The sequence below is a fragment of the Hemicordylus capensis genome, chromosome 5, assembly GCF_027244095.1.
Source record: "Hemicordylus capensis ecotype Gifberg chromosome 5, rHemCap1.1.pri, whole genome shotgun sequence".
Classification (NCBI taxonomy): domain Eukaryota; kingdom Metazoa; phylum Chordata; class Lepidosauria; order Squamata; family Cordylidae; genus Hemicordylus; species Hemicordylus capensis.
In genome coordinates, this window is record NC_069661.1 from 88,448,940 (window position 1) to 88,467,108 (window position 18,169).

An 18,169-nucleotide genomic window follows, 5' to 3' on the forward strand; every position below is an offset into this window, starting at 1 on the left:
CCTGCTTTCACTCCATCTTACCAAAATATATTATAAAATGCCATTCCCCCCCAACCAACAATGTATAAACTCAGGCACTTCCTAGTTCTAATATCTCCACTTCCTCCATATGAGACATTTACATGAATCACCCTTGAAGCTTCACAATCTATAAGAAAAGAGGTTTTTGGGGGGCGGGGGGGGGGAAATGGGCTGAACAATGAACTGCAAAGATAAACTCAGATAGAACATTAAAGATGTAGCAGCTGTTAAGACACAATGAAGTCACAACATATTCTTTACTGTCTGATTCAGGCCCTCTCCTAGGATCCATTTCCTCTTGTGCCACTCATTATTGCAACAAAATGGACTAATTCCTGTTATTGTCTTAAGTTGCAAAGAGCTGTACATCAGAAAGGAATCTGTGCTATTTCATTTAAACAATAACACATAAATAACTGTTCAATGGGAAATTTAAGGTGAGATTTACAATGAGATAAGATTAGAGCCAGTATGGTGTAGAGTATTAGACTAGGACTGGGAAGACCTGAGTTCAAATCCCAATTCAACCATGAAACTCACTGGGTAACTCTGGGCCACATATCTCTCAGCCTAACCTATCTCACAGGCTTGATGTTAGGATAAACATAACTACATACACCACTCTGGGCTCCTTGAAGGAAAAATGTGCTATAAATGTATATATAAAGAAATAAAATTTACTTTTTGCATCAACATTTTCTTGTATGCATCATTATGAGAGGCCTAGATCAGTGATATATCACATAAATCACAGAACTATGAATTCTCCAGCCCCCACCCCCACCCCAGGTAATGGCGAAGCACTGGTTACATATTATCCCAGTATGAAAATAAGGTGTATGAAGAGCAATAATCAAAGATTGTTGGCTCTTTCAGCACAATGCAATCTCTAATTCACCTCTTAAATGTATAAACAAATCAAAGGCAGAAACATGTATAGTGACAGCTATTCCAGAACACCAGCTATGTAAGCAAGCCCTGGCACCTGTCTGTAGGGCAGTGCACCTGTTTGTTTTGAAAGGTTGAAGGAGCAATATTATTTATTTGAAGAACATTTGAAGGAGTTAGACTCCTAGTGAATGGATAGGAGTGCAAAAAGCTGGAAGACTAAACAGTTTCAGAATTGGCATAAGAAGTTCCAAGTGCCTCCACTTTGTCTTTCTTCAAAGTTCACTTGTCTTCCCAGCAGCCTCGTGACATGTATTTCGTTACAAGTACTCCTTCCACTGACTTCCACAGGGGGCGAAAAAAGGCAGGCACTTTATTTTTGTGTCTCCTGGTTTCCTTCCAGCTATGTACTGGTTCCAGGAAATTATGTTTGACAGTTGATGCACTTGGGTTTTTGCTCCTTATCAGCATAATTGCAATCGCTCCATTGGCAATGAGAATGGGCAGCTTTGATTTGGCACTGTATCCTTGAAACAGAAATGTGTCGCTGTTCTGTGCAAGGTGCTTCTTCAAAAGCAAATGTTGCCCTTCAGGGTTATATTGCATGATAAAAGGACACAGAGGCAGCATCCTTCTTCCATTTCTGCCTGCATGTTTGCTTTTAATAGTGTCATTATTGATACAATTGCAACAGCCACAACATGCAATGCACTGTATTTATTTATTTATTTTTAAAAAAACTACCAAGACGAATGGAAATATAAGCCATCAGTTTCCATTTGGAGTGAAGTCATCTTCTGTAAGCGAAGATTTGTCTTTTTGTCATCCTCCAGTGTTTCCCATAATTCTGCTTCATTCTCCAAGTCTTGATATTGCCCTGGAGAAGGGAGTATACTGGTATCAATGTCATGAGCATATCTAGTTATTTTCCTACCTTCAGGGCTGCGGCTTTCTTCCATAAGATATAACTCATTTTCCCCCCTTTCTTGTTGGCAGCCAGAAAATTACACATGATCTTCCCCTTTAGAGAGGTACCCTTAGATCCAAAAAGTTACTTTGCACTTTGCAATGAAAAAAGAGAAGACATATCCCCACATTCCTACCACTGCACAAGCACATCTTTTCAGTAATGCCTGAAGAGCATTAACATGTCTAAATGTACATGGTGAATAATATATCCAGGAATCCCGGCCAATGACTGCAGTTTTTCCAGATGCAGAAATTGCCTTCTGTTGGTACAGAATTGGTGATGTCAGCCTGCTGTGAAAACATGGGAGCTGAGTCTTTTCTACAATGTGTGAAGTAACCCTAAGATCCCAGGGCATGGTCTGTGGGGACATGATGCAGCAACCTCATCGGAGTTAAGTAGGGCTTGATCTGTTCATTGCCTGGATGGATGACTGCAAGGATGGCCCACCCACTAGGCAAACTAGGCAGTCATCCAGGGCACCAAGCGGGGAAGGGTGGTGACGGTCTGGGTCACATGTTGTTCCCATGGCTGGCAGAGGTGAGTGAGTAGGCAGAAGCAAGGGAGTGGGCAGGTGAGTGGGTGCTCCCTATCCCTGACACCCACCCTTTCCTTTCTTCCCCTCAGCAAGCCACCCTCTCCTGCCACAGACCTGCTGCAGTGCATTACAATGAAGAAGCCACCAAAGAACTATATGTACAATATGTATGTACCCCGTATGTCCCGGTGCTCCTACCCAGCCTAACCCTGCTTTTTGCCCCAGCTCTTAGACAAGGTTAAAGGTGTGAGCTTGCAGCCTGAGCAGACACAGAGATGGGTGCCTAGAGTGCCCGTCTGATGGGAGAATCCCCCAAGGCCCCATACTCATCACAAGGTGCCTTGTAGGATATCTGGAGGCTGGGAAAATGAGTCCTGGCCTCTGTTGATCTGCGATGCCATGAGCAATGCAGATAGTGATCTATGCTGCTCCTTCCAGTGCAGATTGTGTGGGCGCATGGTGGCACACCAAAGACATCACCGGCAATTGTCTGGGGGAAGGTTAGCTGGATCTTGCCTTTTCCCCTGACCTCCCCACTATTCAAACATGCCCATGTGAATAGCATTATCATTGAGACGTGAGTTTTGGGCGGTATAAAAATATGTTAAATAAAGAAATTTGTAATAGAGCATGGAAGGTCTGCAATTCAAAGAAATGAAAGTGAAAAATCCCATCAGTCCTTAGGCACATCTACGTTTGCTCTGTGGTTCCCAACCAGCAGGTATATTGCTAGCCTTACTGGTGATTTTATGGGGACTATGGATATGAGCAAATATCTGAACAGATTTTTTTTTAATATGAGTTTTCTTAATTGTTCTGTGATACTGCTGTGGAATATTACTTAGTTCCTTAGAAGTACTACCTGCCTCTCTCCCTCACAAATGACTGCATAAAGCAGAGCAGTATCTTAATCAATATTTCACAATATGGCAAACTGGAATCTGGAAAGGCAAAATCACTTGCTCAAAGTCATACCACAGGTCATTAGCAATGTGAATGGACTGGCATTATTCACAAATGAGAAAACTGGTTCCACACTTTGTAATCTAGGCTGTTTCTCACTTAGAGGCTTGTGTCAATGTTAATACATTTAGTCTTCCTCATGCTTCTCTTCTAATTAAGCCATATATTCCTTACCTCCAGTAGGAGATCAGCAAACTTATCATTTTGTATATTTTCTTCCCTTCCATTTTTAATCTGTTCCTTTTCAGTACTAAAGCAGTAAGGATGAACTCTGATGCTTTGTCATTAAAATAGTATGCCTCGCAGCAGTGGAATTAAAATGTTATAGTTTGCTCCAGTATACCATTCATCTTCTTGAGGGCTACTTGAAATGTCTTTATGGACAGTAGCTCTGGGTTATTTTGCAATATGTTAACTCAGAATACAGAGAACCTCGTCTACTTCCTCACTGGAAGTGAAGCATGAACTATTTTTTTAAAAACACATCTCTGCATAGGTCCTAAACGTTGGGGCAACTAACAAGATTAAAAAATAGCAGAAAGAATTGGCATGATTAGGTGTGATTCTTTTGTGGGGGTTTCAGTTATAAACATTAGAAGCAGACAGTGGCTGACATGGTGACATAATGAAGCCAGAAAATCCTGTGTTGGGGCTACAGCAGTGCCAGAAGGCAACCCTGCCACTTTTAACAACTACTACTACTTTATTTATTGGCTGCCCCATAACGATTGTTCTCTAGGTGGCTCACAAAGTAAAGCAATAAAATAACAATAGAATAAAATATTTAAAAAGACATTAAAACAAAAACCAAACACTACAATAAACACAACAAAACCAACAACTTTTTTAAAAAAGCCTGGGTGAATAAAAAGGTCTTCATCTGGCATCTAAAAGTGGTATATAAATGTTTGTAGTAGTAGAAGAATATAATGATGGTGCCAGGTGAGCCTCACTGGGGAGCTTATTCCATAAATGGGGTGCCTGCCACCTGAAAAGGCTCTTTCCCTAGTAGACACCCAACTCACTTCATTTGGCAGGGGCATTTGAAGCTATGTTTCCAGAGATCTTAAGGTCTTGGTAGGGACATTTGGAGCAAGACACTCTTACCGTGCACCTGCACACTAAGAATACAGTGTCACAAGCCTGCGATGTCGGGTCTTGCGACACTATTCCAACTGCGCAGTGCACTGGAGCACCTCGCAGTTCTCAATGGCCGCTAGGCTGAACGGTCAGTTCCAGCAGCCGTTCCCGCTCTGCCTTCAGAAAAGTGCAGTTTCCCTTTTTAAAAAAAGCTTTTAAAAACCCTTTAATCTTTTTTTTACTCACAGTGGGGAGTGGGTGGGGTGGGGGGACTCTGGTTCGGGCATCAGAATTACCTAGGTGCGCCCCTGATTATAATGCGCCTTATGTCTGATGTAGTCCAAAAACTTCAACTGCTACAAAAAGTGGCTTCCTTTATATTGGTGGGAAAGAACGGAGGGATGGACAGTGCAACAACAATTTATTAAAAGTCCCAATGCATTTTGATGTGGAAACTTCTTCCTCAGGAGAAATTGTGCACAAGATAGACAACTTATTGCCAACAGGTAACTGGACCTGATTCAGAGTGCTGTTTTTGACTTTTGGCCCTCAAAGCCCTGCATACAAGTGGCCCTCGTCATTCGTGGTCCCAGCACCCACAGTTTTGCATATCCATGGTTGGGCACTGGAGACCTGACCTAATTTTAATTTTTTTTTAGTTTAAAAATAGCAGGAATTCGCCTATCCATGGTTCCTAGGTGGCCAGAAATGACCTCTGACGTCATTTCTGGCCACATTTTGCTGAAGAAAGCCTTTTCATGGCTCTTAGTTTTTAAAAAATCCCGCAATTTTTCACAGAAAATTGTCAAAATGGGGATGGGGGTGGGAGGGCATTACTGGACAGCTGGAGACCTGTGGAGCACAGACAGCACTTTATTTTTTCTTATTTCTACTGTTTTCCACCATTTTTAAGCCATATATCGCTTCCAGGAATCTAACCCCACAAATCCCAGTGCCTCAAGGTTTCCTTATCTGCTGTTCCATTATCCATGGTTGTAGCCAAGAATGGAACCTCCTCAGATAATGAGGGCCACCTGTAATCTATCACCCACTTACCTTAAGGACACCTTCACCCACAGGAGCCTACTGAGCTTTACTCTTCACATAATAAACCCTACTGTCTAATCTGCCATTGGCACAAGTTTGACCATTGGGAAGGGTCAAGGCTTTCTTTGTGGTGGCACTGCAACTTTGGTACTCCCCTTTCCAGGGAGGCTTGCCACATACCTACTGTTTCTGCCTTTAAACCTGCAATCAAAACTTATTTATTTCTCAAGGCTTTTAGTTAAAGGTGAGGTGTTAGCTCTGCTCTTTTAATGATGCGGTCTTTTCAACATTCTTATTGTTTTATTGTTGTGCTATATTATGGTTTTTCTGCTTCATTGTATTTTGTTGTTGGTAGGGTTTTATCCTGAAGGCAGGATATATAAACCTTTTAAGCAAATAAAATTATGTATCTGCTTCAACCCATGTACACAACTCCTCTCTGTTTCCCAACATGTATAGGCATGACATGATAGATCTCATGCATTCCTTATGTATCATGCTGTACATATGGTCTATACATGGATAGACCCCCTACATGAAGTGACACCCACATTAATGTCAGGGCAAGTTTTTCTATATGTTACAGCAGGGAGGGAGAAGAGGAGACATGGGCTGCCATTTTTAGGGGAAATGCAGCCTGGCCTCCAGAAAACCAATGTACCAAGCAAGTAGTGCGGTGCATTGTGGGATTTCTCCACAAGCTGAGCGCTCTAGGCACTCGGATTAAACCAGGCTACCCAGCAAGGCAGCGCCGTGATTAGCCACAATCTCAGCGCTTCATATGAGCAGCCCTACCCTGGTAGGGCTGTGCAAGCCCAGGTAAGACTGCTCATGTGAACAGTCTTTATATGTTGTTTAAAGTGTAGTAGCTATGGAGTCTCACTTGTTAGATGTCTCTAGATAATCCAAAGACCTCAAGCATGCAGCAGCCGGAGAAATAAGGGGGGAAATAACTGATATTTACCTTCCCCATTTAACATGGAAAATGGAGCACAGACGTGGAAAACACTGGCTGACATCCTAACTAAATTACTCAATATTACTTGTGAATGACTAAGAAATTTCACTAAACACTGCTAAATATCAATAGGACTTCCTTTAGTAAGTCTGTCAAGATGTCAGCCACTATCATGAAAATTCTCACACAATAGCACATATTGTGATAGAAATTAGAGAAGAGTTGGATCCTAAAGCTGATTGGAAGTAATTTCAAATCTTTTTTTCTTTTCTTCCACTGCCTTTTAGTAACCTAGTGTTTGAATGGGTTCCCCCCCCCCTTCTGATTATGGAGATGAAAGACCTACTTATGGAAACTTGGTATTTGAATTATTCATTAGCCAAAGCCATTGAATTGGGACTTTCTGCTCCATATTGCTCTTCCTCCCATAGCTTCTATTCTTATAGCCAGCCATATGCACCTGCATATGGCCACACAGATTTGAGATAAGCCAAATACAAAACTATATCCCAATAATACATTTCATGTCATATATTCAGTAAACATTCAGTAAAGCTGTCCAAGTTTAAGTGAAGTACTTGTCTTGGAAAGAGCAGAACTCCCTCTTAAAGAGCAAGTCTGCAGTTGCTCCTAAAGAGCAACTGTCCTTAAGTTACTCTTGGACCCGGTCTTGCTCCGGATGCCCAGGTGACAGCTGTGTCCAGCTCTGTACAGATGCCCATCTTTGACTGGTGGAACAGCTGGTGACAGTTGCCATATCTGATGTCCTTTCCTGGAAACAGATCTGGCTACCATACCTTGGTTAAATTGAGATTAGACTATTGTAAGCCATGGGGCTGCCCTTGAAAAGTGTACAGATATTCCAGTTAGATCAAGATGCGACTGCTAGACTATTATTGGGGGCCAGTATATAGATTGTGTGACCCTTCTGTTGCAGGGAGCAACAGCAGGAGAGGGGGCATGCCTTCATTTCCTGCTTGTGAGTTTCCCAGAGGCATCTGATGAGCCAGTGTGGGAAACAGGGGTTCAGGACTAGATAGGCCTTGGGCCTGATCCAGCAAATCTCTTCTTATGTAACTTAAGGACTGCCTCCACCTATACGAACCTGCCTAGACTTAAAGATCATCAACCAGGTTCCCTCTTTGGGTGCTGCTTCCCTGCAAATACAGCTGACAATGGCCCAGGACAGGACCTTCATTGCAATACCCGCTATATTGTGAAATACCCTTCCCCCTTGAAGATCTTTCAGCTTCATCACCTCCACATTTTATGGATTACGTCAAACACACCTCTCTTGAGCTTTTAAAAGGATAAAGTGGTGCATACGTCCAAATAATTATACTGGCACGATTGTACCAGTGTAGTTAAGCTGGAGAGTGTTCTCAGCTTTCCACCTTTATACGCCCCGAACATTCTATTGCTTAAAAAATCAAAACCATCTGTCCAATCTGCCTGGCCATCAGCACACATTCACTAGGTGACCAAGGACACCTCCATGAGCCCACACTTTGCCTTGGTCTTTCAGCTGGACATTGAGCTTGGGAGAAACGCATCCAGGCAGACATTTAACAGGTCAGTTTCCTTAATCACATCCTATAGATGCCCCTGTCAAATTTCTGCCTGATGCCTCTCTGATCAAAGCAAAGTGTGGGTGCATGAAGACTCATTTTCAGAGACAGGCAAATATCTGTTGATCGATCGATCACAATTATTTTTGCCTTAATGGTGGCTTAGACCAAAAAAATCTGCTCACGCAGGAGGGTCACCAGCCACCACCCTCTGCTGCCCCTCTGAAAAGCTGCTCTAGGGACCACCACCCGCAACACTCAGGAACAAATTTTTGGCACAGGTGTGGGGACATGAGAGAAGTGTGATTGCTGCCCAGTTCTTCACCAGCAGAAGTGCCTTCTGCTTGTGCAGTAGGAATTTTGAATCCATACCTATATTTTTAAAAATAATGTCAGGTATTTTACTCATTCTACGATCAATTCATTAGCACCATTCTGCCAGAAAATAAATGAGGGGACAGTGGAACTGTGAGTGCTAGCCAATGCAGCTGATGGCCACACACCAACTGGCCAAGCATTCAGTGCTTGTCTGCCGGGGTTAAACTCCCCCAAACTGCAGTTCTAATCCAGACCCTCCCTGGCTATTTTTAATGTAAAAGTTGGGAAAGTGATAATGTAATGTGATCGTGTGAATATCATGTTACGTCTGGTTTAACCATAAGTATCACACACAGAGTGAGTAATTCAGGAGTTGAGGGAAGTTCCTTTGGTGTCCTGATTCTGGAATTAGAAACATAGGAAGCTGCCTCATACAGAGTCAGACCCTTGGTCTATCTAGCTCAGTATTGTCTACACTGACGGGCAGTGATTCTCCAAGGTTACAGGAGGAGTCACTACCAGCCATACCTGGAGATGCCAGGGACTGAATCTGGAACCTTTTGCATACAAGCATGCAGATGCTCTTCCACAGAGCTATGGTCCCATCCCTAAGGGGAATATCTTACAGAACTCATATGTAATCACCCATCCAAATGCAAACCAAGGCAGACCCTGCTTAGCAAAAGGGACAATTCATGCTGGCTACCACAAGACCAGCTCTCCTCCTATAATGAATTCTACTCCAGAGGAATATTTAATATTTAAACTCATGGTAAAAGGCCTTGAGTTTGGCTCTCCTTGATATCGCACCTGCAGAGCAAACGTTAATTGTATTTTGAAATGTGGGGGGCTATTTTTTAATAAGCAACCGTTTCCCTACTGCTTAGTGAGCTGTGCATTCATGAGGGACGAGGGCTTGCTGCCTCTACAGTATTTACCACTCTGTCACCACTCCTAGCACAGGCACGGGAGTTTCCTTGAATGGCATTATGCATCAGAACAGCTGCGCTCGACACCCATGGGGAATGCTGGGAGTCAAGCACAGCTGTTCTGATGCACAACGTCATTTGCATGGAGCCTCCCCCTCCTGCACTAAGAGCGGTGATGTGCATCCTGTTGGGCTCACGGCCTGCTGTGAATATGGGGACATTGTTTTTAAATTTGACGAAGATGCAACCAAATAAACTAAGAAAAATAGATTTAGAAAGTCACTGGATAGATTTGTAACTAGATATGGTATTGCCAAGGGAGCATTATGGTTACAGAATTTATGCTGGTAGGAAAGTCGTGTTGTAATTGTGCCAATCTTCCTGTTAGTTTGTTTATGCCTTAATCATACGAACTGAACTCAGCTAGTAGCTGAGTCTATTTCAGTCGCTAATCAGTGATTAGCAATTGTTTAGATACGTCTAAGCTCAGTCAGTAGCCAATGAGATGTTGGCGGCTAGTTAGCCTCAATTTCCTGTTTTTGATCTCTGCCAACAGAGGAAGACAGAAATGGTCTCTCAGACGGGCCTTGCATCCAATATTTAAATCCAATCTCTAAACATGATTGAAAACAATAATCTTTTTATCTAATGGGTTTAATGTCATCATCAATCTGAAAGAACCAAAGCTTCACTACAAACTCTAAGGAAACAGCACCTCTGATATGTGAGTCATTTGCATGTTAGACAATAATGAAATAATTAAACTCTGTTGGATGTAGACTCATTCAAGCAATATGTTTGATATTCATCACAGATACATATGTAATATGTAAAAGTAATATACTTTACTAGATCATGTGAAAATTCACATTGTTAAGTAGAAGTGGTTATTGTTTGGAGAGAAATTGTCAAATCATCTTACTTTGATCTCTCAAGAATAATGAATAGACTTCTGTACACTTTTCCTTCTTCCCATGTGCCTGACAGAGTTTTGTAGTACATTAATTCTCCCAAAGAACTGGGCTTCTACACTGGAAACAAATCTGAATAAAATAGACGTATATCTTCTGTGCAAGAACTGAGGCTGCTTTGAAGAAATAAGCTTCAAATGAAATTGATGAACATATCACTACCTAATTAATTACTGGCACACATTTCCCGTTGCAGTAATGTAAATAAAACATAGAGGTCATTCACATGAATTTTTGCTAGGCCAGGTATGGAGGGTGAGAAGGCAAGAGAACACCTACCTTCCACCAAGATGATCCAGCGGTGCTTCCAGCCATGTAGCTCACATGCGCACATGACTGGCGCTGCTGTGAATCATGTGGCGTTCTGGAGGGTGGGAAAATGCATCCTGGCCTCCAAATATCCCACAAAGCACTGTGCAATAGGCAGGGTGCATGGAGGGATTCTCCTGTGAGTTGGGCACTCTAGGTGCTTGACTCTGTCTACTTGGGCTGTGTGCAGCCTGATTATTCACATGACCCCGTACCTGGATAAAACCTAGGTAAAAGTTTGGGTAATATGCTCGGAGGCAGTGCCAGGATCGGCCTCAATCCTGATGCTTCACACGAGAAGCCCTACCCAAGTAGGGTTGCCCAAGTATCATCATACTGCCTCAGTATGATCATCATACTGTCTCAGTATCATCTTAGCCACACGAACAAATTAAAGTCTGCACACTAGGGAAGGAGTTTGAACACAATCATTTGGGAGCCAGTACTGTCATGCCAGCTGGGGGGCGGGGGGGCGTGGATCATAATTTGGGCACATGTCACCTTTAATTGTTTCAAGCAATAATAGGCTAAATTAGGTTGTTGGAGACACCCCCTCTCACACAGGTATATATAGAGGGGGGAAATGTTCCTTGTGAGAGAAGCATGTGCTTATAGTCAGTCAAAGGTTTTCTATACTGCTAACTGAACAAAGAGGCACCTTTTAAAGTGGTGATTCTCTTTATTTTGCAGGGGGATAGCAACTGGCCCCATCCATCCCCAGCACAGCATCCCTCCAGTGGTTGTTGCTGGTGTTTATCTTATGTTTCCTTTTTAGATTGTGAGCCCTTTGGGGACAGAGAGCCATTTTAGCCATTTTATTTATTTATTTACCTTATTTCTATGCAAACTGCTTTGGGAAACATTTGTTGAAAGGTGGTATATAAATATTTGTTGTATTGTATTGTATTGTATTGTATTGTATTGTATTGTATTGTATTGTATTGTATTGTATTGTATACTGCTCTTTGGAGGCAACAAAAGGTATCTGTGAGTCCATCCTAACCATGTGTACAGAAACAAGTCCCATTGCTATCAATGGAATTTACTTCAAAGTATGTGTATTAAAGCTTGCAGCTAAAGTGGCTTTGATGTTGTTCGGAGAGTGTTCTTCAGAATTCAATGATCTTAGGTTCAGCTGCATTCAGTACATCCCATAAGTAGTGATCTGAAGAGTGACAACCACTTGGATGCTCTATTCAAAACAAGTATGCCCCTGAGATGGGATAAAAAAAACCCTATACACTCTTTCTGAAACTCACATGTATTGCTCCTTATGTTCCTTCAAATAATGATCTGATGATGAGCTATTTTGTGCATTTCTGAGTTATGTGATGTAGGGGTGGGGGAGAAACTGGGGGGAAATTCAGGAAATTGGGCAGCATACAGACTAGTGCTCTAGAACAGCAAAGCCATCACGTGTTGATTTGCCCACCTGGTGCATTATTTTCCTTTATGCATTGGGAAGGGGCGAGTATGCATCATGGGGCAAGTCAGCTCCAAACCCAGTTTAAACTCCCTGTGTTTGGAGCTGACTCATTCCAAAACTCCCCACTTTAGCAGCTGACTCAGAACAAATCGGCCTGGCACACCAGTGAGTGTTCCGTGGAGCACTAGTGTACAGCAGGACATGAGTTGGCAATGCTGCCCTAGAAGGAACAGAAGAAAACAGGGGTCCTTGCATGAGCAGAATAGGTCCTCATGCAAACACAGGAGCTTTTGCTCACAGAATGCCAGTCTGAAAGCTGCCCAGTGTTGCCTTATGAAAGCATTTAATGTGAAAACAGACTTGAAGGAGTTTGTTCTAGTTCACTCCCACTCTCCTTATTCAATATCAACAACATTATGACACACACACCCGCCCTGGCCACAAAGGATGAAAGACAGGTTAAAAACTATTAGTTGGATGATGAGCAAGCATTCTCTTTCATGATGTACACCTGGTGTTAGTGGGCCAGAAAGGACTGTGATAAATCATGGCAATCCCTGAGGGAAAAGATTGAGCCGTATATCTGACTGCACACTGAAGTAGTCAAATGTCACTGAAGCAACAGAAGTGTGTCATTGAGTTCATCATATTTGTAAATGTAATGGATGTGGCACAAATCTCATCAAGCAAGTCTATCTGAAACCACCTTAAATGGTCAATTAATAAGCTATTTCTTCGGTGGCTAACAGCTGTAGCAAGCAACGACATGCAGAGTGCAACAGAGCAATCTACCTTTCCTCTGCTGTAAAAAGAGAGACGTGACAGAATGTTCATCCCTGCCATCTTTCCCACAGGCTGGCACTGTATGGGGAAAAATGACAGTGAAAAAGAAGTGAGAGGAGCCAAAAGAAGAAGAAGAAGAAGAAGAAGGAGGAGGAGGAGGAGGAGGAGGAGGAGGAGGAGGAGAAGGAGGAGGAGAAGAAGATGATATTTGGCTAGACAACTGATACCCAATTCATCCTGGTTAACCCTTCCTCCAGGGGAAGATTCTTTTGTGTTTGAAAAGCTACTGCAGGATGAACCGGTTCACATGAAGTTGGCATGCACCGAGTCAGATCATTGGTTTATCTAGCCCAGTTCTGTCTACTCTAACTGGCAGCGACTTCCCCAGATCTCACTCTCAGGCATGTGTTTTTCTCATCATCTGCTATTAACACTTTAACTGGAGTTAGTGAACCTGGGTCTTTCTGCATGCCAAACATAAAGGTCATTCACACAACCAAAGTAGGGATGGCATGGGGGAAGGAAGGACCCTACCTGGCTTCTCCCAGACAATCCAAGTCTCTTCTGGGCTCCACCACTCATGTGCCCACATGATTGGTGTGGCAACAAATTCCTGAAGTGGGATTGGGAGGAGAAAGTCCTCCCGCATCCCACAATGCACTGTGCAGGCAGTGGGGAGGCAGCTCTCTGCAATGCAGCAGCATGCCTCTCCCTGGCCCCACTTTCTCCTGGACTCTCTCGTAAACATGAGCACACATGTTATCTTAAGCTGAGGTAGGAAAGCAGAGGTTTCTGTCTTACCTTGGTTAAAGCATGGGTCCAAAAGCTAGGCTATCCACTAAGGCAGGAACTGGTAGCAGAGGTCTCCATAGCTCCAGACAAGCCTCTTTACCAGGCTTAACTTTCTTTTGCCCACAAAACACTGATCAGGTAAACATATTCTGCACCATTGAGCTGTGCCCCTTACCATTAAGCTGAAGTTTCAAACAGCTAGGTTATCATGATAACTGATGAGATTTGATGTGGAAAATTTCATGTGTTATGTTCATCAAATGAAAAACATTCATGTATGAATCCTATTCCTCTTCTTGCCATGCCCAGCAAGACCACTGCACTAGCAGATCACTCTTCACAATTGGAGAACAACAACTGTCCTGTCCATGATGTGTGTTGGCATCCTATGACACCAACACAACAGAATGGGTTATTGATGCTATGGAAAGAATATGGAAGAAGATTTTCAAGAATATGGCTAGGCATTGTCAGAGATAATTTTGGGATAGACCAACCTATGGTAGGGCTGAAAATGAGTAGGGCAGAAGGCTGGATTAGACAATGGGTTGTGTGGGTGGCTCCTGAGAATGACAGGAAGAGGGGAAATAAAGGGAGGGCTTGCAGAGCTCAGGTTCAAGAAGCAAGGCAGGCTCAGGGACAATTGCCATTGTTTGTGGAGTCAGTCAGGTGCACAGCATCACTAGGGCAACTCTGAGGGGCCCAGTTGAAGAGCTCTTGTAAGACCTCTACCTGGCAGCAGGAATGCCATGTCTGTGTCAGTGCTGCCAATTTAAGCAGGCTAAGGAAAGGCTGAGGAGGAGACCCCTGAAGAGGGCTGATGGATGCATTTCTCCTGAGAAGAAGGATCCACTGAAGCCAACAGAAGCAGGGAAGAGAACTACGATGTAACTGAAAGCCTTTTTCCTTCCCCTTTCCCTGTCTGGGACCACTGGGGTGAAGGAAGTCAAGCTCTAGAAACATACCAAGGAGTTGGAGGAAATAAGTAGGAAATAGTAACCCAATGGACCAAAGTCCAAGGACTACTTGGGCTCATAAAAGAGGCTTTTCCTCTTTTATGCCTTCCATCACATTCTGTCATGCCATATCACAAAATATTTTTGAGATTTCTATGCATTCCAAAAGTCATTTGTCATGAGGCATGGGGACCTGCTATTCAAGAAAAACAAGCCAACTTGGGAGGTTGCCCTATCTGAAAGTGGCAAACAGGTCAGAAGCAAACAATGGATGGGATAAGGCAAGAAACAAATATAGAATTTTAATCAATCCATCATGTCAACCTCCACTGACTTTACAAGCTGAGACACATGGGGACCAATCACATGACCAGGCAGGCAGGCAGGGGGAAGGCTGGTCCACTCACCTTCCCCCCAGGTGATTGCTTGAATGTTCCTGGGAGTGCAGCATGAAGCACCAGAGGCTGGGACGACACATCTCAGCCTCTGGATATCCAACAATGCACCACGCGACATGCACGGTGCATTGGGAGATTCCCCCAGGAGATGGGCATTCTAGGCAATACGATCCCGGAGCCTGGGTTAAGGGCTTGCTTGAGCCTTTAACCCTGGCTAAGAGCCAGGTTTCAATGTTGGGCTATGCAGCACTGCCCTGCCGGGATGAGGCCTGATCCTGGTGCAGTCTAACCCAGTCTGGCCTTCCTAGCCTGGGTTAAGGTGCATGTGAGAACCACCTCATGATCTCAACCAGGCTGTTGACACAATTTAAATTTGTGTTATTTGGATTGAACTGAAAATTAAACTTTTAAAAAGATAAATTAATCTGTCCTGATACACTAATTATTTTCAAATGGGACTATTTAGTGGTTAGAGTGCTGGACTAGGACCGGGGAGACCTGAGTTCAAATCCCCATTCAGCCATGAGACTAGCTGGGTGACTCTGGGCCAGTCACTTCTCTCTCAGCCTAACCTACTTCACAGGGTTGTTGTGAAAGAGAAACCCAAGTATTTAGTACACCGCTCTGGGCTCCTTGGAGGAAGAGCAGGATATAAATGTAAAATAATAATAATAATAATAATCCCAGTGGTAATTGGAACCCTGGGTGCAGTTCCAAAAGACCTTGAAAAGCACCTCAACACCATAGGGGCCACAGAAATCACCATCAGCCAATTACAAAAAGCAGCTTTACTGGGAACAGCCTAAATTCTGCGATGATATCTATAACAATTGACAATAAAATTCAGCCATCCCAGGCCCTTGGGAAGGATTCAATGTCTGGATAAAACAAACCAGTCAATAACACCTGTTTGACTGTGTAAACAAGAAATAATAATAATAAAATGGCAACTTGAAGAAAGAAACAGAGGGTTTAATACTGGCTGCGCAAGAACAGGCACTAAGAACAAATGCAATAAGAGCAAAAGTCGAAAAATCCACCACAAACAGCAAGTGCCGCCTTTGTAAAGAAGCAGATGAAACAGTGGACAACCTAATCAGCTGTTGTAAAAAGATCGCACAGACTGACTACAAACAAAGGCATGACAAGGTAGCAGCAATGATACACTGGAACATCTGCAAAAAATACAAGCTACCTGTAGCCAAAAACTGGTGGGACCATAAAATTGAAAAAGTGGTCGAAAATGAAGATGCAAAAATATTATGGGACTTCCAACTACAAACAGACAAACATCTGCCACACAATACACCAGATATAACTGTAGTCGAGAAGAAAGAAAAACAAGTTAAAATAATCAACATAGCAATACCAGGGGATAGCAGAATAGAAGAAAAAGAAATAGAAAAAATCACCAAATACAAAGATCTACAAATTGAAATTGAAAGGCTGTGGCAGAAAAAGACCAAAATAATCCCTGTGGTAATTGGCGCCCTGGGTGCAGTTCCAAAAGACCTTGAAGAGCACCTCAATACCATAGGGGCCACAGAAATCACCATCAGCCAATTACAAAAAGCAGCTTTACTGGGAACAGCCTATATTCTGCGACGATATCTATAACAATTGACAATAAAATTCAGCCATCCCAGGTCCTTGGGAAGGACTCAATGTCTGGATAAAACAAACCAGTCAATAACACCTGTCTGACTGTGTAAACAAGAAATAATAATATAATTTAGTTATTTTGCATAGATTTTGCTTCAGAGCTACTATTGCCAGTACTGTTGTACCCAGAGACACAGCATAAAATATTACCTTTTTAAAGAAAAGAAAAAGGACACCTGCTGACCTTACTCACCACTGGAAAACTGCCCCCCAAAACAATCTGCTCCCCCCCACACACCATGCTAAACTGTTGGTTGTTGCTGTCTATGAATGGGGCAGCAAAGACAAGGAACACTCCCATCAGCATTAGCATAGACTGTTTTTCACCTCAGTATGCCCACATTCATTCTTGACCTTTCATTTCCAGGCCTGTTAAACACAAGTGGCCTGGACTCTTTCCTCAGAGTGAGGTGTGTTGATTTCTAGGCATGCAAACAGATCTGAGATCAGGTTGGGGACTCTGGCAAGTAGTGCAATGCTTCTGGTGTCACAAAGGTAATGATTGCTTTTTTAATAGCAAGGAAAGCAGTGATAATCCTCTGTGCAGTGTTTAGGATGAGGGGACATTTGGGAGTCCCTCTACCAAGCAAAGGATTACTGACTGCCCCAAAAGCGTCTTTTAACTTTGTCTCTCTGTGTGCAATCTGATGGTACCTCTTCCACTCACACCAGCAAAGCAGCTCCAGGGTAGAAAGCAGAAAGACTAGCTTGCAGAACTGAGATATATCATTACTGCAGTGATGAGAAATTATAGCGGAAAGTAAACAGTTCCAGCTCTGAAAAACTTGTTGGATTAGCTAGGTCATACTGGGCTAATTGGATTTAGAAACTAGTCTTACTTGCTTTTAAAATGGATTTTGAAACTATGATTTGGCCATAGCTAATTTGTACAAAAGCTATTTCCATCTATGCTATGACTAATTTACATTTGGATGAAACCATATACTATTTTCATTTCCTTTTTATTATGTACTCGTATAATTTGTGATTTTAATTAACACGTATCTTGATCCAAAAAGGATATCAAAAACATTAAGATAGTGAAGTCTTAAGATAGGCAATGCTGCTACCTGTATGACATACTGATAAGGGCTATGTGGGGAACATATAATTTGTTCAGACAAATAGCACGTTGGATAATTAACATTCAGGTAACAGGGCTCTGCCAAAATTGGAGACAGCTAAGTCAACAGTTAGCTTGTGATCTGGAACAGACATTTAAGCCTCAACAATCCCATCCCATATGCATTTTTATTTGGAAGAAAGTCCCACTTAGTTCAGGGGGGCTTACTCCCAAGTAGTTCAGGGATCACACTGTGGGGAGAGGGAAGGAGAAAAGGAAAATGGACACCTTTATTCTTTCCCACCTCCCCACTGAAACTTGCTCTCCTGTGCTATATAGAATTGACGTGCTTTGGTTAGAGCAGGCATGATTCGGCCCACAGTGAGTATTTTATTGGCCTCCAGGTATCTTGCAGCAGGAGCTGGAAACTGCCTTATAGTACCATCCTGTACATGCTCAGAAATATGCTCCATGGTGTGCCCAGTGAGGCTTACTCCCATGTAAGCATGCCTGGCATTGCAGCCTGAAAGCA

The 18,169-nt window shown here is 42.9% G+C and overlaps 1 protein-coding gene across 9 annotated transcripts in view; it reads right to left on the bottom strand.

Moving 5' to 3' along the window:
* Positions 1–18,169, bottom strand: part of MTNR1A (melatonin receptor 1A) — a 118,875-nt gene that overhangs the window by 22,275 nt on the left and 78,431 nt on the right. For 3 of the 9 annotated variants that reach the window (XM_053257789.1, XM_053257788.1, XM_053257790.1), the window contains 2 exons: positions 12,776–12,844; positions 1,654–1,786 (listed from right to left, as the gene is read on the bottom strand). The exons of 2 other annotated variants lie outside the window; for them this stretch is intronic. In XM_053257789.1, coding sequence (XP_053113764.1) covers positions 1,654–1,678 — 25 coding nt within the window. In that variant the 5' untranslated portion in view covers positions 1,679–1,786; positions 12,776–12,844. The remainder of the gene's footprint in view (positions 1–1,653; positions 1,787–12,775; positions 12,845–18,169) is intronic. 4 more of the 9 variants (XM_053257781.1, XM_053257784.1, XM_053257783.1 and 1 more) reach the window with 2 other exon arrangements.